At 40.4% G+C, this 25,938-nt stretch overlaps 1 protein-coding gene across 3 annotated transcripts in view; it reads right to left on the bottom strand.

Annotated features, from left to right (window-relative positions):
- Positions 1 to 772: 772 nt before the first annotated feature.
- The window catches only part of chd5 (chromodomain helicase DNA binding protein 5), a 37,061-nt gene continuing 11,895 nt past the window's right edge, over positions 773 to 25,938 (bottom strand). Inside the window, exons 3-40 of one of the 3 annotated variants that reach the window (XM_026167156.1) lie at positions 25,071 to 25,289; positions 24,250 to 24,368; positions 23,436 to 23,677; positions 23,229 to 23,341; positions 22,955 to 23,081; positions 22,466 to 22,632; positions 21,294 to 21,512; positions 19,530 to 19,736; positions 18,913 to 19,124; positions 18,540 to 18,671; positions 18,209 to 18,317; positions 16,923 to 17,114; positions 16,499 to 16,699; positions 16,173 to 16,310; positions 15,881 to 16,002; positions 15,134 to 15,307; positions 14,886 to 15,027; positions 14,572 to 14,703; positions 14,317 to 14,434; positions 14,081 to 14,205; positions 13,673 to 13,919; positions 13,296 to 13,468; positions 12,947 to 13,121; positions 12,359 to 12,424; positions 12,136 to 12,224; positions 11,616 to 11,749; positions 10,322 to 10,466; positions 8,643 to 8,802; positions 8,458 to 8,537; positions 8,049 to 8,244; positions 7,871 to 7,960; positions 7,622 to 7,765; positions 7,017 to 7,125; positions 6,683 to 6,815; positions 6,325 to 6,520; positions 5,009 to 5,172; positions 4,179 to 4,332; positions 773 to 3,619 (exon numbers count right to left, since the gene is read on the bottom strand). In XM_026167156.1, coding sequence (XP_026022941.1) covers positions 3,492 to 3,619; positions 4,179 to 4,332; positions 5,009 to 5,172; positions 6,325 to 6,520; positions 6,683 to 6,815; positions 7,017 to 7,125; positions 7,622 to 7,765; positions 7,871 to 7,960; positions 8,049 to 8,244; positions 8,458 to 8,537; positions 8,643 to 8,802; positions 10,322 to 10,466; positions 11,616 to 11,749; positions 12,136 to 12,224; positions 12,359 to 12,424; positions 12,947 to 13,121; positions 13,296 to 13,468; positions 13,673 to 13,919; positions 14,081 to 14,205; positions 14,317 to 14,434; positions 14,572 to 14,703; positions 14,886 to 15,027; positions 15,134 to 15,307; positions 15,881 to 16,002; positions 16,173 to 16,310; positions 16,499 to 16,699; positions 16,923 to 17,114; positions 18,209 to 18,317; positions 18,540 to 18,671; positions 18,913 to 19,124; positions 19,530 to 19,736; positions 21,294 to 21,512; positions 22,466 to 22,632; positions 22,955 to 23,081; positions 23,229 to 23,341; positions 23,436 to 23,677; positions 24,250 to 24,368; positions 25,071 to 25,289 — 5,793 coding nt within the window. In that variant the 3' untranslated portion in view covers positions 773 to 3,491. Of the gene's footprint in view, positions 3,620 to 4,178; positions 4,333 to 5,008; positions 5,173 to 6,324; positions 6,521 to 6,682; positions 6,816 to 7,016; positions 7,126 to 7,621; positions 7,766 to 7,870; positions 7,961 to 8,048; positions 8,245 to 8,457; positions 8,538 to 8,642; positions 8,803 to 10,321; positions 10,467 to 11,615; positions 11,750 to 12,135; positions 12,225 to 12,358; positions 12,446 to 12,946; positions 13,122 to 13,295; positions 13,469 to 13,672; positions 13,920 to 14,080; positions 14,206 to 14,316; positions 14,435 to 14,571; positions 14,704 to 14,885; positions 15,028 to 15,133; positions 15,308 to 15,880; positions 16,003 to 16,172; positions 16,311 to 16,498; positions 16,700 to 16,922; positions 17,115 to 18,208; positions 18,318 to 18,539; positions 18,672 to 18,912; positions 19,125 to 19,529; positions 19,737 to 21,293; positions 21,513 to 22,465; positions 22,633 to 22,954; positions 23,082 to 23,228; positions 23,342 to 23,435; positions 23,678 to 24,249; positions 24,369 to 25,070; positions 25,290 to 25,938 lie in introns of all 3 variants that reach the window. The other 2 variants (XM_026167158.1, XM_026167155.1) reach the window with 2 other exon arrangements.

The following is a 25,938-nucleotide window of genomic DNA, read 5'->3' on the forward strand; positions in this document are numbered from 1 at the left end:
GCAAGACACTTCACCTGTTGCCTACTGGTGGTGGTCAGAGGGCCCGGTGGCGCCAGTGTCCGGCAGCCTCGCCTCTGTCAGTGCGCCCCAGGGTGGCTGTGGCTACAATGCAGCTTGCCATCACCAGTGTGTGAATGTGTGTGTGAATGGGTGGATGACTGGATATGTAAAGCGCTTTGGGGTCCTTAGGGACTAGTAAAAGCGCTATATAAATACAGGCCATTTACCATAAATAAAGGTACTCCATTTGAATTGGACCAGGGTGATCAAACTCCCTTAAGTTCAATGACCCAGTTTACAAACACACATCCAGAGTGTTTTTGGACAAAATGATTTTACAATTTGACTAAGTTTTTTTGAAAGTACATTTTCATTGACCTGATGACAGTTTTAACATTCGCCATTTCAGGGGCCAGATTCAACCCTTCGGTGGGCCAGTTGCCTCTTGGACTCTGTGTTTGATAGTCCTGTATCAGACTTTTACTTTTTATTGTTACATTCATTCATTCATTCACTTAACATTTTGGCTTTCTTTTTTTCAGTCTGAGTACTTCAGTATTTCTATTTCTGACAATAATCACATTTGCAGTTCTGCAAGCTCATGCACAGTGTGACATGTGCTAGAGGTCGCTGCATATGAACACACTGTAATGTGTGAGGTGAAGTGTAGACAAATGTCATTCGCTTTGATTATGAAATCCTCAGCTCAGTTATTTATCTGCATGCTTCTTCAGCTGTCTCCAGACTGAGTACAGGGCAAGAACTGACCAGAAAACATTCTGTTGTTCAGAAGATTTATTAAAACACATTGAACAAATACACAGAATACAAATAAAAAGATGACAATTCACTTTTTCATTCAACTGCTATACAGCACAAATATCAGTACCATAACACTGCTTGGCGCTCATTGTCTGTAAATGCCTGCTATACCACCACCTCCCAAAAGTGAACCATCAAACGCTTCACATGCTGTGCATTCACTGCAACAAAGGTGCCTTTTAACAGGGTCTTTTGGTAGCTTTTGAAGCCACATTAATAAGCATGTGCATACATTGTTAACATATTGGTAATATTAGACTGAAGCCTTTTTAACAGACATTACATTCATACTGACTTCAGTTTGATTGCATTTCAGTGAAGTATTGTGTTTTTCGACGTCATCTCATGGTCACAGTTCCAGAGGAAAAGGACAAGTTTTTGATTGATGAGCACATACGGTGCACATAGCAGTTCTATGGCAACACCATCCAGTAAACATTCATCTTTTTCAGTTTAATACAAAAATCTATATGACATGGACTTATCTCTGAAAAATCTTTCAATTTCAACAAGTATTTACATGTTTCTGAGGTTCTGTCTGTCAACCATCCATGTCATGGTCAAGTAGTTGCTGGCATGAACAAAAACGGTAACGGAAACAGCATCGATTCACACTAAAAAAGCGTAGTGCACTCAAGATTAGTCTCATGATGCTTTCCAAATCGTAATGTTTTGAATTTGACTTTTAAGTCAAAGCATTTCGAGAAACGATGAGTGCGATACAAGCTGGAAAAATGAAGAGGGAATCAGAAGAGAGCACCTAAGGACAACCATTTGAACTGGCAAAAAACAGAGTAAGGATATACACTCACCATAAATCACTATTTCTTCACTTTAGATTAGTCAATAGCAATTATCCTTTCAGCATTTTCAAATAAGTGCCTTGGCAATGGCATAATAATAATCATAATACAAACATATCATTGGAAAAAGAAAAAAAAGATAGATTTGTCAATAAAGATTTGTACATTTAGTCCTAATATTCTTGCAGTGTGTTAATAGAAAATTAAATACGTGTGAATTTATAAAAAGACTGTTTTACCAGGTGCAGTCACTTTAGCACAAAACAGTAGATGGAATGAGTAAACATGTAGTAGCCTTATCACCAGGTAAAGCAATAAATGACCACGTACACTGTTACTAAGGAGGCTGAAAGTGACGACATCATCTAAAAGCAATGATGGTCCTTGAATGCTGATGCACAGAGAATATTACTTCAAATGAAAAGCTTTGACTGTAACACCACAATTTACAGTCTTAACCTCTGCGGAGGAAATGCACTGCAACAAGAACAAATCATTCTGGATCATATCCTTTAATGGCACCAAGTGACCAAAAACATTAGATTTAACCTCAAAAAAAGAGAAGCAAACAAAAGCGCAGTCTGCATCAAATGTTAAACTTGAGGTGACATTGCACCATAAGCACATGTGTTCTTATTTAGTCCTAACAATTAAAAGGGAACTGGGAAAGTCCCTGGGATATAAGAGGGATAAAACTCCACCCTCCATTCAGGACTCTGGTCTCGGTAACACTGAAGCCCTGTATGTGGATGTACCAGATGGGTCCCTGTTTACAATGAAGTCCCACCGGTCATGGCCCCAGGGTTAAGCTCTACAGCCACTACTAACATTCAAATATAGAAAGAATCACAAATATTGTACCATACACAGAAATACTCAGTCTTCTCTAAAATGCATTAAAAATCATTCTTGCCACTCCCAAAGTTTCTCTCACTTGATTTTCATGTACAACACTAAGCCAGGCTTCTGATTTCATCCATGTATGTTTACATGTGTTCACTATCATTAGACATATGTGAGGTAAAATAAACAGCAGTCTCTCAGTATATACAGTACAAGAGGCCAACGTTCCCAGGTACTGCAGTCAAGTCTCCCTGCAGGTTTAGCAGAAATTACTTTCTTGAGATTACCAGCAGGTGGCAGTCTTTAGAGGATTCTCCAAAAGCCTGTGTCCAGCTACTGCATACATGTTAATAGTTCTTGATTCTTTCAAATCAATATTTTCTTCACAGGTTACAACATGAATGACAAAACACAAGTTTATTTAAAATAACAATACTGGCCTTCAAAAAGCAATCTCTTATCAAGCTATGACTGTAGACATCCTCGACGACTCCACTCTTCACAGGGGACAAGCTCCGGGGGAGCACAGTCACAGTGTACAGTAAATAGGCAGATGAGTAAAAGCAACTGAGTGTATGCAGATGAAAAGAATTGAGGCTGACGCAAATAAAACACACATTCCAGAATCAGAATGAGCCCCAATCAAGCGCGTCAGGAACTCAGTGCCACCAACTTGCTCGAGTCTTCCACTGTAGTGCAGAGCGAAAGAAGCTGTTTTCAAAGAAGCTGCTCCATTTTCCTTCTTAATCTGCAGCTTTCCATCACAGGTAAACAAAAGCAAACATCTACTGAAATACTTCTATAGGATTCTTTAAAGATAAAAGTGCAATTGTTAAGATACATACGTCTGCATTAAAAAGTTAATTGCCTTATCCGTAGAGAGAAGAGAGCTTGACTTTTAGATCTGGAGTTAGGAAGGAGCGAGAGAACAAGGAGAGAGTGGCGTAAGAGTTGGTCAGTAGTCATCCATTGAGATTCCATCCCTGGGAGTTTCTGACCTGAGGTCAGTGTTACAGAGCTGGTCTAGTCCTCAATACAGATGACATCACTAGGTTTGCCTGATTTGAGGTCAGGCGTAGCCACGTCCCTCAAGGAGTCAAGTGACTTCTTGTCCAGATGGCTTGTAGGGGGTGGGGGGCCATTAGTGGAGACTGAAAAGAGAAGAGATCTTTTTTTGTGTGGTTCACTGAAACAATATGAATGTGAATGTTGAGAATTTTGCCAGATGGTATGAGACAGTTGTTTAAAGGCAAAACAAAGTCAGTAAATTTCTAAATCTTTCTTAAAAAACAAAACAAAAATTAGCTCTATGACAAATTAAAGCTCTATGACCAGCTATTTATAAAGCTAGGTCATAGGCCAAAGTGCACAATGGACATCTGCAGTGATGTGGGAAGATAGAATTTAGCTAATGTGACTGTTTAAAACCTGTGGGTTTCTACTAATGTTTCTACTTTTAAATGACTGCCTATTAGCATTAAGTAAGGATGGCAAGAACAATGACAATAAGTTGATTAACATGGATTCTTGATTAATTAAAATGATCCTTAACAATCACTTGACTTATCTAAGAAAACTAGTGCTTCTGCAAACATATGCAGACTTTTGCTTGTAGCTTTTTATTGCATATTTGCCAAGGTGACATCATTTACTGTACATGTAATCTCTCAACATGAAATTGAAATGCTATCTGTGTTGTGTGTCACATACAATATAGTGCAAAATGTTGATTGTTACCGCTGACGTATGGTCCTAAGGGCATCTGACTATAGTTAACCATAGGCTGTCCGCCTGGTCCTCTGAATCCGCCTCCAAAACTGCCGCTGTACATCTGGGAGCAGCCAAACCCACCTGGACTAAACGGCTGAAACACACACAAAGGATTAGTCATCCTGCTGTAAACAGCTTTGTGATTACAGCAGGTATTCAGTATGAGGTTTTTTCTACTATACAGTGCTTAAAAGGCTTGAGTTGCTCTGTAAGAGAAGTTTTCTTTCTACACCAGCAAAGTAAAGACAGATAAAAGCGGAGGAAAGTGCGTCGACTGTGTCATGGTCAGGAAAGCGTTGTCATAACAACCAAAAAAAAGACTGTCAGAGCATATGGCCACAGAGACTACGCGGCTGAAATGATCCCTTGTATAACAGAACAAAATACACACTCTACAGCAGAGAGGAAAGTAAAGACACAACAACTTTTTCTCCTCTGGGAGCAAAATGTGGAGCACAGTGGTGAAAGCAAACAACTTAAGGGAGATTTTTCTTTCCCCATATCGCACCTGAGGGAAATCTTCCGTGGGGAATAGCGAGCCTAAGTTTGAGATTTCAAAGGAATAGTGTGGCTGTGTAGTTGCGACAACGGCGAACTTCAAAGGTTTTGGGACACAGCTTTTCCTTTTTCTTAAATTTACTTAGCCAAGTTGCCCACTTTTGAGCCTTAACCTGTTTTACAGGAAATGAGCTCAAATAACTTTAATTCCATTTTTTTAAAAAGCTTTCTAAAACCCACCTGATCTCCTTGACAACCACGCTCCATCTCACCTGCTGCGGTGGAGGTTCATTGCCTCGGCTGGTGAGGCGGCTCAGGATGCTCCGCTCAGACATCTGCAGCCTCGCCGACACCGGTGGGATCCTGGACAGCATGTTGGGCAGTCGTGTCACATCTGCTTTCATGTCACTCAGAAGTTCCTCCAGCTGGTTCAGCACTGCAAGAGCACGAACACACACAAGAGCAGTTTCACTTATGTTAGTATTAAAAGAATGATTTCGATAAAATGTCGGGAAAATGCATGTAAAACTTTTCCAACACCCTTGACATAATTAGTGTGAACCTCAAATAATTAAAAAAGCTAATTTGTTTGTTCCAGGACCTGAAATTAACAAGTGCCAAGAACTAAATGCCAAAACATTTTTCACTGGCAGACAAATCAGTGAGGGTCACAGTCAGCATCATTTTGAAACGATAACATTTTAACGCCTCAGTTTCAATCAGTCTTTGGCCTCTTCCCAAACTTTCATCCTACTAATCACTGTAAGCATGTTTTAATGGTGAGTCAAATTAACATAAAATGAAGCCACTGTGTCAAACAGGATATTTACTGGCTGCCTTTTAGAAGCTCTTCACAAAACAGTGGAGTGGAAATATCTGTAAATGCTTCCTTTGGCATCCTGTTTACTGTCTGGATGGATGGAATTGACAGCTGTCTCCATTTGGAAACAAAACATGTATTATTAACAGGTTAAAATAGCTTTTGTGTACTAGTAATTAGTGAAATGACATTGACACCGTTTCAAATAACATAAAAAAAGACTTTTTAAAGTGTAACTGCAGAAGTTTTTTTCACGTGTTATAAATCTCTTCTAACCCACCCACTCCATGACACGCTGTCCAGCCACAGGAGCATGCTCAGTGAGAGACTGAGGTGACCTAAATGCACCACTGAATGACATACGTAGAGCTGTTTGTATTATTGGAGCTATTTTGCAATTGTTTGCAACATTTGGAATTTTTTATATTGGTGTTTTAACTTGTTCCTTAGTGTTCTTACTGTCTTGGAGCAACATAATTTACTCTGGTATTAGTATACTGATTCCAACAACACAGCACACTGTGAAAGAAACACAAATACTATTTATTTCATAAAATATACTGTCTCAGTTAAAAAATAGTGAAGTGCTGGTAATTCTAGGAAGATTTTAGGGAGTTTCAAGTTAATATTTCCTCCTGCATCTGATTTGAAACAGAACGAAGCACAAACAAACCAGTTACTTTGCATCACAAAAAGCTATTTATCAGCACTGGGTAGCTGAATCTCGCCAGGTTAAACTGTTGCTGTTTTTGACACTGGGCTGCGGACCTTTGTGCAGCACGGCGTTGGCAGGTTTGTTCCCAGCCAGAGACTCTTTGGACAGGTGCTGGTGGGACTCGGCCAGACATTCCACCTCGGCAAAGCGAGTGTTGAGTGCCATGGCAGGGTGACTCGGGTCCTGGGTCATATTCAGGTAAGCCGCCCGCCTCAGCTGCTCCTCGATCACCAGAGCCTGCTCTAACAACTACAGTGAGGCAAAGTAACAAAGAGAAGTTTGTATGAAATGCAGACATAGCAGGGAGATGCAAACTGGTTCCATTTGTATTCAGATTATAATGTGAAGAATGTATTATTGTTATTTTTCTGTTTTTTAAAAAAAAACAAAAACAAAAAACTCCACACTTGCCTTAAAGCGGCGAGCCAGGAATTTGTTTTTCATTTCTAAGTAGTTGCCCTTATGCATCTCGGTCTTGAAAGGCTCATTCAGAATCGCATAACGTGGATCATTCTGAATGTCTTGCCAGCGAGCGTAGCCATGTCTGAGATAAATTCACGGTCAAAGAAAGCAAATGGGAGCAAGGAAAACCTCATAAAATTCTTCAAATAAAGAGGAAGCAGGAAAGTGTAGTTGTACATCATCCTCACATTTTGTAAATATCAGCTCCGCAGCTACTTCTGTCATAAGTAATTACATTGCTCTGCCATATGCTTCTCGCTCCTCACTCTGGAAGAAAGGATACGTCACGATGCCAGCCAACAGCCAGTAGTCATGGCGACGGTGCCAGATGTCATGCATCTTTCCAGAAGACAGCGCTGCTCGCTCTTCAGTCTGCCAGAGGGTGTGCAGCTCTGACGGTGTAAAAATAAAAACAGGGTTCTTACAAAAATACAAAGTAATATCCCATATGTCTGTAACACGTAAAGAGAAATAAGAGCATATAAACACAAACAAAACTTATATCAAAACAAAGATAAATCAGTGTGACACCTGAAATAACCTGCAGTAGAGATTCTGAGTAAACCAAAGAAAACACGGGAGGAAAAGTGGGGAGAGAAAGAATATCTATTTATAAGGTGCAGACTTCACTCTACAGTCTGACGATATGGATAGTCTCAGAAAATCAGACTCAGAAGACTTCTATGATGGGCTTATAAGTGACAATTTCTCCCAGTGACACAACATTTGTCAGTGACTTTGTGAACTCAGAGTCTAATTGATCAACTTTATCTCATATCTCATATGTGGATATGAAGGAGGAATGTGACCAGAGTACTCCAGGTGACACCTGGTCAGTCAGCATCAGGTATATTAAGGACAAATAGCAGAAATCGGATTGATTCTTACCTGTAAAACCTCCGTCAGCAATATTAAACATGAACTTTGCTTTGAATCCATTTTTGTCTTCTTTCCTGCTTTCGTCTATCTCATCCAAAGTGTCCTTGTCTCCATTTATTCGACCCTCTAATGCGTCTTCACTCTTTACATCATCTGCAAAGGTTACAATTAATTAAAATAAATATCTGTGGTGTATATAGTGGTGTATATAGCAGAATAATCCTCCATCTTTAATTTAAGGAGTCATAGCACGTTTACCTGGTTTATTTTCCTTGTCTTCAGTTTTTGCCAGAGGAGAATCAGTGTCTCCTTTTTCTGAGGACTTTTCGGTTTCTTTGCATGGCTCCACTGAGGATAGAAGAAAAAAGAATGAATAAACAAAGCACAGCCTTGCAGATAAGTAAAATCTGAAGTACACAGATCATAAACCGCTCACTCTTAGGTGAGGTGATAGTGGATTGCGCTTCGGACTGTTTGAAAGCTGGCTCTTTTGGGTTAGCAGATGGCTCCGTCTTTGTGGAGGGCGACTCGGTTCTGTTCCTCTCATCTCCTGTTTTCTCCTCTGAGTTGCCCTTGTTCTCGTCACTGTCAGTTGCCTTCTCGGGTGCAGATGCTGGCTCAACAGTGGAAGCCTGCCGAGGGAAAACAGACAGGACAACAGAGGGAGAAAGGATAGAGTCGGTAAAGGGCAAAAAAAGACAAGTTAAAAGGTGTCGGAGTTTGACAAGCGTCTTCTGAGAATGATGAGTTATGGTTACAGTGTGATGACCCATGAGATGATGGACAAGACAATAAAGGAGAAAAGAAAGAAAGTGGTGGTTAAAGGGAGAAAAAAAAGGACTCACTTCCTGCTCTGACAGTTTCTTGCTCTCTGGCTCTGTGGCTTCCTTGTCCTCCGCAGTACCCAAGAAAGACTCAGTTTTTTCTACATTCCAGAAAACAACAACTCAGCTCATTTGCAGTCATAAAGTGATACAGCATGAACTTTACTTTAACATTTAGAGGAAAACAGAACATGATCAAAGCAGACCTTGTGGGATAGGAGTGCTGGGCTGAGTAGCCACAGGGCTAGCTGGCACAGGCGTGTTGGGATCAGAGGATACACTCTCATTCAGTTTCTTCAGCTCCATTCCAATGGGAATCAGATCAGGAGAGCTTAACTTCCCATTTACATGCTCAAACTCTTGCACCTACAGTAAAGAAAAGAGATGCAACTGTGATAAAAAGAACATCCTATACTTTCACTGGATGTCCTACTTTCTTTAAATAAGGCATTAGGAAGAACTCTATTATAAAATTATAAAGTACATGTAGCATAATTAAGCACTAGTAAAATATTAATTCTGGCTCAAGCCAGATGGACCAGCTCATTTTAACTTCAAACTTAGCCTAGTTATCATGGCAACTCGGTTTTTCAACACTTTTTAAAAACTTTATTTGCCACAGGCCATGCACAAAAACATTAATAGAAAATCTAATTTTAAACTGTAGCTCTCATAAGGGAAGAGCTGTATTCTGCCAGCTGTAGCTACTTGCTAGTCTCTATCTGTAGTACTTGAGCATGTAATACACTAATGTTATACTTTTAAAAAATCTTGTAATACTACAAGTTTACTATGTATAGATTTAAATAAATGAATTAATATAGCTATTGTTATTTGCTTTATACAGTAGTGTGCAAAAGTCCCAAGCTCGTCATAACTTCTTTATATTTTGTTGTTAAAACTGGTGCAACAATTTATTAAAACACCTGTTAACCTACTTGGAAATAAAACATATAAAGACAGACAGTTAAAAAGGTTAACAGTTCAAATGAGCCTGGAAGTCAATATTTGGTATGATCACCTTTTATTCTTCAACAAAGCCTAAACTTAAAACTCTCTTAGGCAACTTTCTTCTAATTTACTTAAGTAGTCTTCAGGAATAGTTTTCCAGGCTTCTTGAAGGACCTCAGAAATGTGAAACATTTCATCACTGATCCAAGAGAGTGATGTACGTGCTGTTTGCTTGTACTCACATGCCAGTTTTAGGCAGTTCTTGCCCAAGTGAGTCAAGATCTCGATCCAGGATCAATAATTCAGGTAAGGAAATCCCAGAAAGTTCATTCTGTTTATCTGGAAACAGAGTCCAGATGAACAAAATCAAACTTTTAGTGATTTCCAAGCGACTGAAGAAGTCATTGAGAGTCTCTTCATCTGGATGCCATCCATATGACTTCTTCGGTCCCTCCATCCCTTGAGTTTGGTGTGTTTTTATGATTAAATTATTCATAGGTCAGTGTTAAATGGTTAAACTATTGTAAAGGACCATTTGTAAGAATTGTAAGAAGGTAAGAAATCAAGGGTGGCTCAAGAGATTTGCACAGTACTGTATAATATAAAGAAAAAGTAGTATTAGCCTGTGATCCTACATTGGCGAATATAATTGTGGAAACTGTATTTAGTAACTTTCTAACCTTTCTAAACACTTTACATACAAATCTTCATTCACTTCAGTCTCAGATGTATTCACTGCTGACAAATCTCCAAAAAACATCTTATTTTGGAATATGCATGATGTTCAAAGCAAGAAAAAGTTTGTACCCAAAGATTACCCCCCCCCCCCCCCCCCCCCCCCCGCTTTGGCTTCCTCCAGGATGGGCTGACCTACTTTTTCTAATCTCAATGTTCCAGCATAGGAAGAAAATTTCTTTGGCTGAATAATCGGTACCTTTTTCCTGACAAGGGACATGACTCCGATCCTGGTAAGAACATGCTGACGAGACAGCCCCTCGCGAGGGACTCCATCGGCAAAGGTCTCTGCTCCATCTGCCCCCGGCTCACATAAATGTCTCATGAACAGAGACACGTAGGCCCTAAGGAACACAAAAATTTCTATAAGGTTACCAGCACAAACTCACATTTTCAAACCTCTACTAACGACTAGGGAGGTAGCAATAAGCTTGTTTCAGACACGCACTCCTTTCCTGTCATCTTAATGTCATTCAAGAATGCACACCCTGGTGGCAGAAATCTCACTGTTTCGAGGTGATACACTGCCATGTATCACTCTGAACTCAAACATGTTTCTGCTGTGCAGCTCACTAAACGACATGACATTTTGGAGAATTCCCCAAATAACAACATCATGAGAAAAAACCTAGTGTGAGACACCCATTTTCAGTCAGTGTATCACACTCTCACACTGCCCAAACTACTCTCCTGACAGTATCAAAGCTTCTTCTTCAGGAAAAGACGATTATATACGTTTCACAGGCTTACACGCTCGACACGGTCGGAACACCACAGCGAGTGCTGAAGATGTTTGTTGCTGGAAGCACATACATACCCTACCTTTCATGCTAGATTTTGTTGTACATTTTAACATCTATTAGAAACTGAAACTACACAGATGACACTGTGTACTAGACAGGTGCACTGTTACACTACATCAGCATGTAAGCTACAGGTTAACATTTTCTGATCTGTTTAATGAAGCTTAGTAAAATGGGTATCCATAACTACATATAGGATGTGCCATCTCTAATTATTAAAGAAACTATCAATACATAGAAGACAGCTGAAGTAAATGCTAATGCAGTGTAGTGAGTCGCTTTGGTAAAACATAATGCCATCACTTCAACTGACTGATTGAGAACAAGGTCAAAGTAATAGGTTTGCCAATAGTGTTATTGGCTGCAATAGCAGCAACAGGAGTGATGTGTTATAATTTGCAGGCATAAAATTTTAGTTTTAACAACCTGTGGGCATTTTCTTTCCCACTGCTCCAAATTAAAGTGAAATTGGCAAGGCCGACCTTTACCAACGTGACATGAGCAATCTGGAGCATTGCCATGGGCTAGCAAACAGTGTAAACAGTTAATGAAAGAGCCAAGAGCTGCCACTTAATATAATGACAGGCCCCTCTTGAGAAAAAAATTGCACTGTGTGAAAACAAAATTACAACTGATTCAAATAACGCTACTTGTGTCATAGTTGAAAAATGAATAATATTAGAGCTTCACCTGAACTCGCGCTCACTCTTCCCTCTCAGGTCCCTAACTAGCCAATGAGAGTTGAAAGCATCCTGAGGGGGCATGCCCCAGCGCATGATGGCATTAAGGAAGGCTTTCCTCTGACGAGCGTTGAACCCAAGGACCTTGAAATGATGATAATCAGAAAACAGAGTAATAGAGATGTTTTAGATAAAGAGGTTGTGAATTCAAAAAGTCAGAAAGAAGCAGTAGAAAGACATAAGAAGTATTCCCTTGTATATTAAAACAGTTCTAAATTATACTTGTGGATATATGTTTTATGATGTAATAACAGGGTGAGAATTTATTGATCCTGATTTCTCATTTTACAAAGAAGCACATGATCAGCTGCAGAGCAGTGATGCTTCCTGACATGCTGCTCAAAAATGTCAAATTTTCTTCAAATGAGGAAATATTCTAAAGTGACTGATTACAAAATGATCCGGTAAGACAAACAATTAAAGTAAGCCAATACACTTGAAGATATGCGAGGACTTCCTGGAATTCATACCTCGATACTGCCTCCAACCCGAGCCAGTAAGGGTGGAAGAGGTTTGTCTTTCTCACTCTTGAGCTGCCGACGTGATTGTCTGCGTCCTCCTACGTAGAACAAAACAAAGTCCGTTGTCAGAAAGATGGGCGCATGTAGGGACATGTATAATGACAGAAAAAATACAGTAAGAATCTGTTTTGTTTATATTCAAATGTGACTTATCGTGTTTTTTGCTGCCTACCTTCAGGCCTCTCCTCGAAATCTTCGTCCTCGTCCTCGGACCCCACGGAGTACTCCGACTGATTGTCTGAAAGATCATCCTGCCATTCTGAGCCACACATCAAAGAGAAACAGTACATTGCGTTCGCTTCTGTTGGTGGCCACCTGAGGGCGCCATGGCACTGCAGATTACTACAGACCACTACAGTCGGGCATGCACATACTGTACCACTTCAGGCCTCTGGAAGTGAAGTGAGGGTTTGCAACTATGGCAGACAATCACTTTAACTTTGAGTGTACTCTAAGCTACAATGAGCTTTAAAGTCTTTATTCACTCTTAAATAAAAGTTCAACTGCAGGACAACTACAATCGACAGGACGCTGAGCATGCAAAATTACTGCAAAAAGGGGTGCTTTAACACCCATTGATAAAACTACATAAATGCATGAGGTACAAGTGAGCTTTAGGGCAGTATAATGAATTCTAAGAGTTACAATGAAGAGGATACACCCAAATGATCCCATTTTGAGATAATGCCACACTCTTGTCTCTCTAATAAAACTCGGCAGACATGTTGATAGGGAGGTGCTGTGTGTCTCTTGAGCCTACCTTGGTCTTCCTGGGTCGTATCGTTGTAGTTGACCTGCTTTCGGATGCGTTTGCCTTTGCCCAGATTTCGCGCCAGATCTTCCTGCTGTTGCTCATAGTGGTGGCGGAGGAGTTTTTCCCAGTAGTCCGGATCCACGTTCTCCTCTTGCTTAATGATCTCTCGCTCTACCTCCTCCTGAATAATAGCACATTAGGACACATGCGTAAGTATCTCTAAAACAAGGCCTATGTCGAAGGTAGCGTATTGAGCAAAATAATTGAACTGTGATATAAATGAGATCTACAGATTTTGTGTGTGCGACCCCAATTATCATGATGTCACATGATGTGAAGACGGTTAAAATCTCACCTCTCCATCTTCTTCTTTCACCACATACTGAGCCACCTTGAAGGAGCTCAGGTACTCATTCATATTCTGTATCTCTGTGTCTTCAGTGGCATCCTGGCTGCGGTCCAGCAGCTTTGAGATAGCATCATCGTCGTAGTGAATCACACTGCCCTCCTCACCATCTTTGTTATCACCTGTTAATGAGAGGCTTTTACTTAATAACGAGCGGAGGCGCTTTTGAGCAGAGGAAAGTGTGTAAGCTTAAAAATGCTGATAGAAATCTACACAAAAAGGTCTCTAGCACAGGAATATCTGTGAATAGACAAACCCCAATAAAAATGGGTGTGCTTTTGTTCAATCCATAACAGAAACACACGTCAGTATACACATAGACAGACCCATTGTTCGTGCTGCTTCCATTTCATCTTTAAAAAGCTCCTCAGTTCCAAACTTTAGGATGTCATCCAGTTCTTGTTTGGACATGGAGCCCATTTTGGAGCCCAGGCCAGGGCGCACCACCAGGTGAGTCAGCATCATTTTCCTTTTGGCCACTTGGGTGATTCGCTCCTCCACTGAGCCTCGAGTCACAAACCGGTAGATCATCACTTTCTTGTTTTGGCCTATACGGTGCGCTCTGCTAAATGCCTGTAACAAAGAGGAAGATACAAGGCATGACACTGGAGTGAAGAGGTGAAATTAAAGAGATGGTTTTTCACTTGAGAATTAAAGCTCAACTTGTTACAAATTACAAATAAATAAATAATAATAATAATTCAATATTAAAATATTCTATGTGGAGTCAGTACTTGGATGTCATTGTGAGGATTCCAGTCAGAGTCGTAGATGATGACAGTATCTGCGCTCGCCAGGTTGATGCCAAGGCCTCCAGCTCGTGTTGAAAGCAAGAAGCAGAACTGCTGCGCGCCTGGTGCTGTGACATAAAACAGAGCAGCGAGTTGCTTTGTGTGTTTAAGCGTGTGTGAGTAAGTGAAAGCCAGACTGAGACAAATGTGCAAGTGCACAAAAAAAAACCAACCCTCACCATTGAAGCGGTCAATGGCTTCCTGCCTTAGACCTCCAGTAATCCCCCCATCAATACGTTCATATTTATAACCCTCAAACTCAAGAAAGTCCTCGAGCAGATCCAGCATCTTTGTCATCTGTAAACACAATGTTGGACCTTACAGCTAAAAAACCTGAAATTGTCTTTGATGTCATTCATCACATAAAACTGCCATCGCACAGAAATGGCTAAAATATAGACAGACTCTGACACATACATTTATTTGAGTGTTACCTGAGAGAAAATGAGAACTCTGTGTCCTTCATCTTTGAGCTTTTTTAGCATTTTCTGAAGCAGCGTCAGTTTTCCTGAGGACTTCACCAGTAGGTTGCCATCATAAGAGCCATTGGGTAAAACAGGAGCCTCCTTCAAGATAAAACAATCAATGCCAGGATGGAGATTAGCTCGAGAATCATTGCTTGCTACAGTATCTCTGAATAACATGCTAAATCGAACTCAGAAAAAGGGGCAGTTTTCTAGTTTTCTGTGTTGGTTGATATAAGTCATCTGTACTCTGAAATAAAACAAATAAAGTAAATCTGCCTTACCACAGCGGCCACAGGGAACAGGTAAGGGTGGTTGCAGCACTTTTTCAGGTCCATCATAATGTTGAGGAGGGACACCTGGTTCCCTCCACCTTTGGAGTTCAAAGCCTCGAAGTTTCGTGTCAAGATAAACTTGTAATATTTCCTGCAGGTTAGAGGTCAGATAGAGTCAGGAGAAGAAATGAAAATCACAATCAATTATTTGCCCATGCTTCCTTCAACACGGTTATGCTTATTTTTTTCAGGCTTACTTCTGCATGGGGCTAAGCTCCACTCTGACAATCAGCTCTGTCTTTGCAGGCATATTCTTGAAGACATCAGCTTTCAGCCTCCTGAGCATGTGAGGTCCCAGCAGGTCGTGGAGCTTTTTGATCTGATCCTCTTTAGAGATATCAGCAAACTCCTCCAGGAAGCCTTCCAGGTTACTGCAGGTCACAATGAAATGAAATTATATTTTTAAAAAAAAGCCTATTTCTTAATTTAAATGTATTTTATTTAAAACAAGAGATCTATCTATTTTTGCTCCAGTACAATGTGCTGACTTAAAACTGCTTGAAAATGGATGCTGATAGTCTTACTCATCACAAAATGTAAAAGTGCTTTGGTCAGTTAGCTGTGCCTGTGATGTTGGAAATGTATAAAATTTGTCATTCTGGAGTTTTAAATGGACAAGACTCATTACTGGGCTGAACTTATGAGATAATAAGGAGGATCAGTCATAAAATCTATACCAATTTACCTGAGCTGCACAGAAACTGAGTCTATACGGGCAAAAAAATATTAGATGATGGTGAATTTTCATTGGCTTTAGAAAACTATTAAAAAAGACTTAAAATCAGTTTATACACAATTATTTATAATGAAGTTATTTACATTCACTTTCTTCCTGTTTGTATTTTTTATTGTTCATAACATTATATATATCATAATTTAATGCATGAAATCCATGAGAAAAAAAGGTAGGAAATTATATACGATAGAAAAGAGACAGCACATACTTGAAGCGCTCTGGGGTGAGGAAGTTAAGGAGGTGGAACAGCTCTTCTAGGTTGTTTTGAAGAGGAGTTCCAGTGAGCAGCAGCTTGTAGTAGATCTTATACCCATTGAGAATTCTGAAAAACTGAACATGAGAGATTGTGCAAGATGATGAAAGTCAATGCCATATGAAGAGATGTACACCTTACTCTACTCATCCTTCTCATGCATTTTTCTTTTTCTGTTAAAAGGATGCTGTTTCTGCTTCCAAAGCATATGATAGGATATATCTCAGTGCAGGCGGTGCAGCTTTACCTTTGATTGGTTGTTTTTCAATCTGTGGGCCTCATCTACCACCAGACAGGCCCAGGTGACAGAGCTCAGAATGGCTTGATCTATAGTAATCAGCTCATAAGATGTCAGCAGCACATGGAACTTGATAGGAGTGTCTTTCTGCAAGGGAGCAGATTGGATGGTAGATACGATGATTTAGTATGTGCTGCATGTAATAGGCATAAAATGAATTAAAAACAAAGTAAAATTATCATTTATTTCATCACCTGCGGCTTCAAAAAGTATGCACTTGAAAAACAGTATTTTGACCTGGTGAGAAAAACATGGATGAGCATGGGGTACACTACCTTCATACGGAACACCTTCCGCCCTGATTTTACTGCACTGTCTTCAAAGGTGAACTCGTTCTCCCTGATGATTGCCCTGCTGTCTTTGTCTCCAGTGTATGTCACCACATAGAAATCTGGAGCCCACATCTCAAATTCTCTCTCCCAGTTAATGATAGTGGAAAGGGGTGCGCTCACCAAGAAAGGTCCTTTGGAATGACCCTGACAGAGACAGGAGACATTAGGTTACTTCCCCATAAAATACATCACCCGAAGAAGAACTCAGTTCATCATTTTACTTTTTACGCACAATATTATTAGCTCTAAGTTTATATTCCCATTTATATTACTAACAGGTGCTTTATGAATGACACCCACAGAACCAAAATGTGATCTATGCAATGCAATATGGAAAAGACAAAAGAGGACAGTCTTTCAGTCTTACCTCCTTATACAGCGAGTAGAGAAACACTATCGTCTGCACCGTCTTTCCCAGGCCCATTTCATCAGCCAGGATCGTATCTGTGCCCTGAGCCCAGGAGAACCTCAACCAGTTCAGGCCTTCCAGCTGGTACGGATGTAGCGTTCCCCCAGTGGCATTAATGTACCATGGTTGGTGCTCAAACTTGATGGTGGGCTGATAATAGAAATAGGAGGCAGAATCTTGTAAGAGTCTTTCGGAAGGTCTTTCAATGCTTTTTTATTTTGTTACTTTGGCTCTCATTTCCAGTCCAGATCTTGTAGTTTTTGAACAACTTAATATCAACCTATGAATCATTTAAGCATAAAAAACATTAGCATAAACATAAGAAAACTTAGCAAAGGACAAATCTGAAATTTTATCTTTATGGGCTTCATTACAAGCAATCTGTCACAAAAACCCATAATTTGCCTTTAAAAAATGAACAGTTGGACAAAACAAGAAGCGGGAGACCTAAAAAACTACCAACAGCAGATGAACAGTATCTAAAAGTCATGTCCTTATGAAACATGAAAAGATCCAGGAAAACATGAGATAAGATGTGAAAGATGCATCTGGTGCTTCACCATGTAAAACATGGTTTGATCTTGTCAAAACTGCTGAAATTATGAATGCAGAAAAGTTCCATAAGATTTTGATCCAACATGCAATGCCATTTTAAAGCATCACAAACACACTCTCAGTGCAGTAAAAGCATACCTGAATAGAAAAATACACAATAGAAAACTATCAGTTTTGGATTGGCCTCCCCAGAGCCTGGATTTCAACATTACTGAAACTGTGTGGGATCCTCTTGACAAAGAACTGAACAGAACACAGTCAACATCCAAAGAAGAGCTTTGAATGTCCTTCAAGAGGCCTGGAGAACTATCCCTGAATTATCCTTAAAGAAATTATATGAAGGATTGCCTAAGAGAGTTCAGGCTGTCCGGAAGAATGAAGGTGTTCATATCAAGCGAATTAAATTTGTAAAAACTTTGGCTTTGACTTTTACTCTGTATTTCCATTTAGCCCATATTTCGTAGCACCTATATACCATTTTCCAAGCAAAATGCAAAGAAATGAGGGGTGACTCATAACTTTTTCACAGTACTGTATATGTGCAGTTTAAATATAGACTCTAGAATAATCAGCCACGATAAATTGTGGCTTTAGATCGAGAGCATTACTTTTGAAATGTTTGCTGCAAAAACCTGCTGCAGGCAATCACAGTTCAGTTGGCAGAAGTGGGCCCAAATATCCAAACTTACATCTATGATTGGGGCATCAGGAGGGACTTCTCTCTTTGGATGGTCATCTTTTAGTTTCTTGCCTTTCCTCACCACAAGAGGGCGCTGATCCTCTCCTAAAATTTGCTCTCTGAGGAAAAGGAAAAAAAATTATAACGAAGCAACAATTTCATGTCACAACAAATGACTCTAACGGTTGTCACAGACAGAGGGCGAGGATGAAGGGAAACAGCAGCAGATGTAGGCATATGCTTTTGTTTACTTTTGTGTGCAGGGGATTTCTGTGTTCTCACTGTCATCTTCCCACCGTGAGAAAGCTACTTGAAAAAGGTACAAAACACAGTTAACTAACCTGTGATCCCAGTAAGAAGCTTTATGACTTTCATAATCTGGGATGTCGAAATCATCCACCTCCCAGGTGCACTGGTCGTAGGGCAGGTCTCTCCACTTGATCAAGTAGTGCACATCACCATCTTTATCAAAACTACAAAGCAGAAAACAGCTGCAGGTTTTATAAATTTATCACACTGATCATTAAACAGACACTGAAAAACAACTTGATATGAGACCGCCATATGGAAGATGTTTCTTTCTGATCATTTAACTGTTATACAGATATATTGTGAAATGTTAAAAGCAATAATTAGAATATCTGGTCTATAAAATGTATGGTATTTTAAATACATCCTGAAAACCCTGATCTGAGAGTCTGTGTGAGCAGCTACCTATGATTGATTATCCGGTGGATAACCATCCACTCTGGTTTAATGCCATAACGGTAGAAGCGCTCCTCCATCGCAGCATACTGGGGATCTTTGCTCTTTCTCTTCTCACTGTTGAGCTCCTCCTCTCCGGAGCCGTAGTCATATGGCGGGGGCTCGTCCATGTCGTTCTTACGCTGATAGTTCCGGTACATGACCGTGTGGTACAGCTCCAACTGCACAACCAGCAACAAAGCAAAACTATTGGTTTTGTAAGTTTCCTTCAAGCACCTCCTTGAGCAAAGTAGGTACAAAAATGCAATATATTATTTTCCATCTGTAACAATGAAACTGACTTAATTAGTTACAAAAAACCCAGACTGATATTAATAAAGAAAAAGTTCGTGTAAAATAAATTAGGTGCTTTGTCGAGCATTTGAAGGAAAACTTCTCCATGAAAAACTGAAAAATAGATTTCATGTAACATTGTGTTTTTCTAATATTATATTAAAAAGTAATAGATCATCCAGTAAAATCCTCCCTTGGCTCCTTCGGTTTGTTCTATATTTAACAAAGAGAACACTTTGGCCAAGAAGAGCAGAAATGTTAATTTGAGACTAGACTGACTTCTGGCATCTCACCTGCAGTTCGCTGACCCAGGAGCAGTGCCAGTACGAAAGGCCAGCCCACTTAACAAAGAACTCCCTCTCTGGGCGGCCCTTGAGCGGGGGGTTGGTGAGCGGATCTGTTGGCTTGCCATCAGGTCCTGTAGGTGGTTCGGCTGGCAGCGGAGCTTCTCCCCACGTCCAGTGCATAATCTTTTGTACTTTTCCTTTAAGGGGAGGGCACTGCAAGGAAAAAGTAAGGTTCTGTCACACACACAGCTCTTCTTAGCTTCTGACTAAGTAACAATAATGAGTTTCTGTAAAAATATGAAGATGAATATGAAAGTCTTTGACAAGCAATCACCCTCCTAAAGGAGACATATTTCACATTAACATCAACAAGCTAATGTGGCTGAAACTGCTGTAGGTGTGCACACTTATCAAAGTGAAAGAGGTCACCCTTTATCTGCTCTGGCTCTCTAACAATGTATATTTATGCATCATTCAATTATGTATCAGTGACAGCGCTCTGGTAATTAAAATCAACATGATGTAAATGTGTCACGTTTGTAAACAACAAAGAGAAAAGACAAGACTGAAAAACAAAACAATTTGAACAAAATCACCAAAGAAAATCCATCCATTCCCTTTCGGGGTCGCTGGAGCCTATCCCAGCTGTCATAGGGCGAGAGGCAGGGTACACCCTGGACAGGTCACCAGTCTGTCGCAGGGCCAACACACGGGGACAGACAACCATTCGCACTCACATTTACACCTAGTGGCAATTCGGATTATCCAATTAACCTATCCCCACAAGCTGCATGTCTTTGGACGGTGGGAGGAAGCCAGAGTACCCGGAGGGAACCCACACAAACACGTGGAGAACATGCAAACTCCACACAGAAAGATGGTGGAATTGAACTCGGAACCGTCTTGCTGTGCGGCAACAGTGCTAACCACCGTGCCACCGTGCTGCCACCAAAGCAAATGTTAAACTAAATATCGTTGTGCACATATACAATTGAGGTTTACTTACACTCATCATGGAGATGAATGTCATGCAAATTTTGGGCTTTTAATGATTTTTTTTAACTGCTCTTTTTCCAGGATGAATGATGAATGAATTGATAGCATACATCTTTATTGACTTTAAAACAATAAGATTTTGGTGCACAAGTTTGTATTTATTTTCAATTTTCTCTAATGCACACAGGGTCAAAAGTATGACAACAGTTCTTTGAAATGGATACAGTCGGTTAAGATTGAACTTCTGGAAAGGGCTTCCTAAAACACAGACCTCGACACTATTGAAAATTTGTGAAGTAGGCTTAAAAACGGGGTACTTTCAAGGAAACCAACCAATTAACTTTACCAATTCTGCCAAGAAGAGTTGTCAAATATCCAGCCAGAATTATGCCATAGGTTTGTTTATGACTACCAAAAGTGTCCTCTCAAGATGCAACTTGCTAAGAAAAGTTTATCCACATATCATTGAGAGTATATGGATATATTAGAAACTACAAGAACTGTGTGGATTATAGTAAATCTAAAATAAATCAAACTTGTGCACTCAGTTCTTGTTTAAAATCATTAAGAGTGTATGCTGTACAACCATTTATGCTGAAAAAAAAAAAACCAGTTCAGAAATCCCAAAGTCCCATTAATAGCATTCATGTCCATCATGAGTGTATGTAAAATGTCCAGTTGTTCTGACTACAACATTTTCATGAACCTATGCCTAATTATTAGCCATTTTAAACAAAATAATATCAAATACTACGGCGACTGAGATGAACTTACCATACAGCGCGGACATAACCACTCCCCATTTGGTATCTCGGGAAGCGGCGGGTTGAGGCAGTGGATATGGTAGGATGATGGGCAGGTATCGCAACACAGCAGCTCTCCTCCATCTTTACAAACTCTGCAAAACTCCATGTGGTCATCCTCTTCCTCACCTGGAGCCTCCTCCTCATCTTCATCTTCATCTTTGGCCTCCCACTGGATTCCCTCCTTCTCCTAGAGGACACAGTTGATGTGGGCATGTTAGGGAGTAAAACTAAGCATACATATTCAGTTTAACTCTGACTATGTCAATTTTTCAGACATAGAGATATTCGCAGAAAGTAAAGTTAAGATAACAAACATCGTAAACACTGACAGTCCAGTTGTTCTTAATTGCGTGATTTCTTGGCTGTTTTTGTGCACAGTCGGGAACAGTTTGTTTGCAGCTTATACACAAAACCTGCTCACAAAGTCAAAAATTCCTCTTAATAGTCACACAGCCTACAGTCTTTAAATGCTGATCACAAACACTGCTGCACGTTAAGGCAGAAGTCAACTAACATCGTAAGAATAAAAAGCCATTAAAAACAAAATAATAAAAATAACCTGAATGACTCCTGTCAGCACTAATTGTCTAATATCTGAGGTAATGAAGGATTTTAATCTGTTTGTTCTACACTGGGTACAAAGTAACAGTGACCTGAGAGCAACTTCCTGAACTCAGATGGCAAAACATATTCAGGATGGATAATAATGTTTTTTTGCCTTATTTATCACCTGATTTCCTCACAGTGAGCACAAATCTCTCTGCCTGTGATTTCGGAGCAGGTGTTAACAATACTTCTGAGGGAGTTTCAATCCTTAATAGATGAAAAACCTGACCAGCAAGAAAAAGTTAAAAGACTTCCTAAAAATGAATACTAAAAATTGCATACAGTTTTTTATTGACATGAAAAGAGTTCAGCCTCGTTAACAAACGTATCCTCTGTTAACCCCGTTTTATTGACTCCGTATTCACATCAAACTTGAGCTGATGGTTAAAGATGGTGCCAACAGTTCAGGCTGTTACATTGTATAGCCCTGGACTAGTTGCATCAAAGATATCACCAAAAATAACTCTCATGAATCCAACTTGGGCAGTCACCACCTTACAAAATGTGTCAGTCTGCTCAAACTAATGTACTTACACAGTGTGGACAGCTCCATTTTCCCTCTGGGGCCTTCTCCAGCTCAGGGTCCAGACAGACCAGGTGGTAAGCTCTGGGACAGGTGTCGCACAGGATGATCTCTCCACCCTGCTGGCAAACCTCACAGTAGTCTTGGTGGTCTGTCTCATAGCCATCACCGTCCTCCTCTGGAGAAGGTTACAGAACAATTAAACCTGGGCAGTTCCCTCATATAGAAAGCCACATAGATATGGATGCATAGATAAATGCAAGATAATTACACATTAGAATCCTCTATATAAAAAAATATCTTAATGAGTATAAGCACACTAGCTGCTGTGGAAGACCATCTGCCTTTAGAAAGCATTCCCAGAATAAATAAAGCTTAAAAAAATACATTTTAATTTACTCATTACCCAAAATCAAACAGTCTGGTTCTGAGGGATTTCAATGGGATTTTAGAGGGAAAAACACACCACAGAGCATGGCAAGAGTAGACAGTAAACATACTTTTCCTTTTTTTCCGCCCACGTCGGGCCTTTTTCTTGGTGGCGGCCCCCGAGGTATCAGAAAGCACAGAGGCACTGTGGATGCTGATGTCATCAAAGTCTGACTCCTCTAGGAAGTCCTCCTCACTCTAGAAAAGCAAACACAGAAACTAAGGAGCGCAGAGCTACAGAAAGAATTAAGATAAACCAACTTTCACAATAAGTGCTGCAAACAGGCCGGTGGCTTTGATGTCGTTCAAGGGAAAGCTGAGGGAAAAGGGTTCTGCAAGACATACCGAGGATGCTTTCTTCTTCTTCCCACTTTGGCCCGACTTTGATTTGGTCTTCTTCGGCTTGGGCTTCTTCTTCACTTCTTTCACAGTCTTACTTCTCTTTCTAACTCCTGGTCCTGACACACACAGAGTCAGTCGTGAGATCTGTTAATCAGATGGCATTCTTGCTATCGTTTCTTAAAAATGATCTCGCTTTTTATTAGGTCTTACCCTTTCCCTCTTTGGTTTTGGCTTTTTTGATCGGCCCCAGCTGAGAGCTCAGCTGGCTGCTGCTGACAGACGTTGGCTGTGCCACAGTAACCGTTTCCACTGCAGCAGCCACAGCGGCGGCCACAGCGGTGGCAGATGCACCTTTGAACGGGTTGTTGGCACTGAACTCCCGCCACTTGGCCCCTAACACTGTCATCATCTTTGACATGGGAATCTTCGGGTTCTTCTTGGCAATGAGAGGCCTGAATAAAACCAGGGGGAGATGAAACAACAATGGCAGCTTTATTATGTCACACTTCATTCCTGTTAATAGAAGCTCTGCTTCCCACAGCACTGGAGGGAACTGGGTCTTGATTTGCTGACACTCCACTGCCCCTTAAGTTTTATTCTCCCTGCTTTGCTGTGTGCATGTCATGTTTGCGATTTGTCAGGCAACAGCTTGAGGTTTGGCACGCTGGCCTGTGAAAGATAGTGGGTCAGAGCACCGAGTCCCAGAGCCTCCTGGCTGTCACAGGCATCCAGTAAGCAGCTGACTACACACAGGGGGCACTGCAGGAGCTCATGCTCCACTTTGTCAGAGCAGAAGCTTAGCCGAGCCAGACAGCCCCAGGTGAGACAGACTCTTTATACCAACAGCCGAGCTTTCTAGCTCAAACAAAAAGAGCAGTGTTTGCTCGTCACAACACAGTCTAGTCTCACAGTGGAGTTTTGCTGGAAGACTCTCAGAGAATGACTTTGACAGTCCAGAGAAACTGAGGCAAAACAAAGCACTTTAACACAATGAAAGATCATCCAGACAAAATTAGATGCTTGCCTGAGGAACTGGCTGAAAGCCTTGTAGTTGGTTATGGTTTTATAGTCATCCTCAGTGAAGCCATACTGAACATCTTCAAGACCCCATTCGTGCATCAGCTGGCTCGATGATTTGGGCTCCTGGGGGTGTACAGATAACAGATCAACGCACATATGTTAATGATGTTTAATACATGAAATGTGAACATTAAAGTTATTTTAATCTTTTACCCTTCCACATCCACAAACAAAGCATTACACGCCATGTTTTCACGGTCTTTCGGTATCAGACACTATTTTTTTTTCAAAGCAAGCCTATAATTATGATAACTATGCTAAAAAGTTAAACACCTTCCCCGACTTCATCTACCATTAGTCAATTGAGACTTAATATTAAATTTAGTCTTGGCATCATTACGTTTTTTCATTATCGTCAGATTACTGTATAAAGAAACGGTCACTTATTTTGATAAATGTGATTTTTACACATGCAGTACCCCCCTGAACTTCTCTAGAGATTAGCTGACAAAGGTGAGAGAAATGCAAATGTGCATTACAAAGGGATCAGACTCTAAACGCTCTTTAACCTGCCGGTTTCCTCCATTTGCACATGTGAGAACAGCAGGTAATTGTCCAGCAAATTCACAGTCCGGCTCCCTGCATATTTCACCCGGGCAGCTCACTGACCTTAACCAAGTGGAGTTAAAGCATGGAGAACAGGGCTGGTCTTGTGCTGTGTGATAACAACTTTGGACAATTTCTGCACACATTACCTAGAGCCCCCTACAGACTTTAATGTTCATTTGAAACACAGTCATGTCAGCATCATGAACATACACTTACTTTCATGTTACCATCATCGTCGTCATCATCGTCATCCTCTTCATCTCTCTTCTTCTTTCTGGGCTTTTTCTCTTTCTTCTCCTTGGGTTTCTTCTTCTTCTTCTTGGTGGGACCATACATGCTGCTCTCACTTTCGGAGCCGATTTCCGGACGTTCCCGTTCCTCCTCCACCTCTGAAATCTCTTCCAGGTCACTGTCAAGTCGTGCCTGAATTGTTCCCTGGAGGATTTTGAGAAGGTAAAAAAAACCATTACATATACACCAACAACCAGCATGTTGTTTAATTGTGCAAAGGTTAATATGTCACTCTTTCTCAGTCTCAATCTGGCATCTTTACAGGCTGAAAGTATATTTTAGTATATTTGGATTTATATTTTTACTAAATGAAAATGTTGTCTAAGCTATTTCTTTGATGTAGTGTAGAGCTTCTGCCAAGCAGCTATTTTTATAAACGTAAACACGTAGAATCTGGCTTTGAATCTCGCTTCAGCTCTGTACCTAAGGGCGCGAGCGTGACTGACTAAAGCTGCCATCAAAGCCAGATTCCTGAGACACAACTAGATTCCAGGTTTGGATTTTACAAACAGCAGGACAAAAGAAATCTAGGCGCAATCTTCTGAGACCCAATTTTATATCTAGCGCTAAAAAGGTGGGGATAATTAAAATACTAAACTTGATAAAGCAAATAAGTATGACATTAATTTTGCCAGGGTGAGGGATTAGAGCTCCCACAGAGGCCACCCACTCTAAAAACATATTCTGTGAATGCACTTTAAAGCAGTTTAGATAAAAGCTACTACTTGATGGCATTTGCATAAATTAAATTACATCACTCGAAAGTGTCGCTGCCTTGCTAATATGATAACTC

This window comes from Astatotilapia calliptera, chromosome 5 (assembly GCF_900246225.1).
Source record: "Astatotilapia calliptera chromosome 5, fAstCal1.2, whole genome shotgun sequence".
NCBI lineage: Eukaryota > Metazoa > Chordata > Actinopteri > Cichliformes > Cichlidae > Astatotilapia > Astatotilapia calliptera.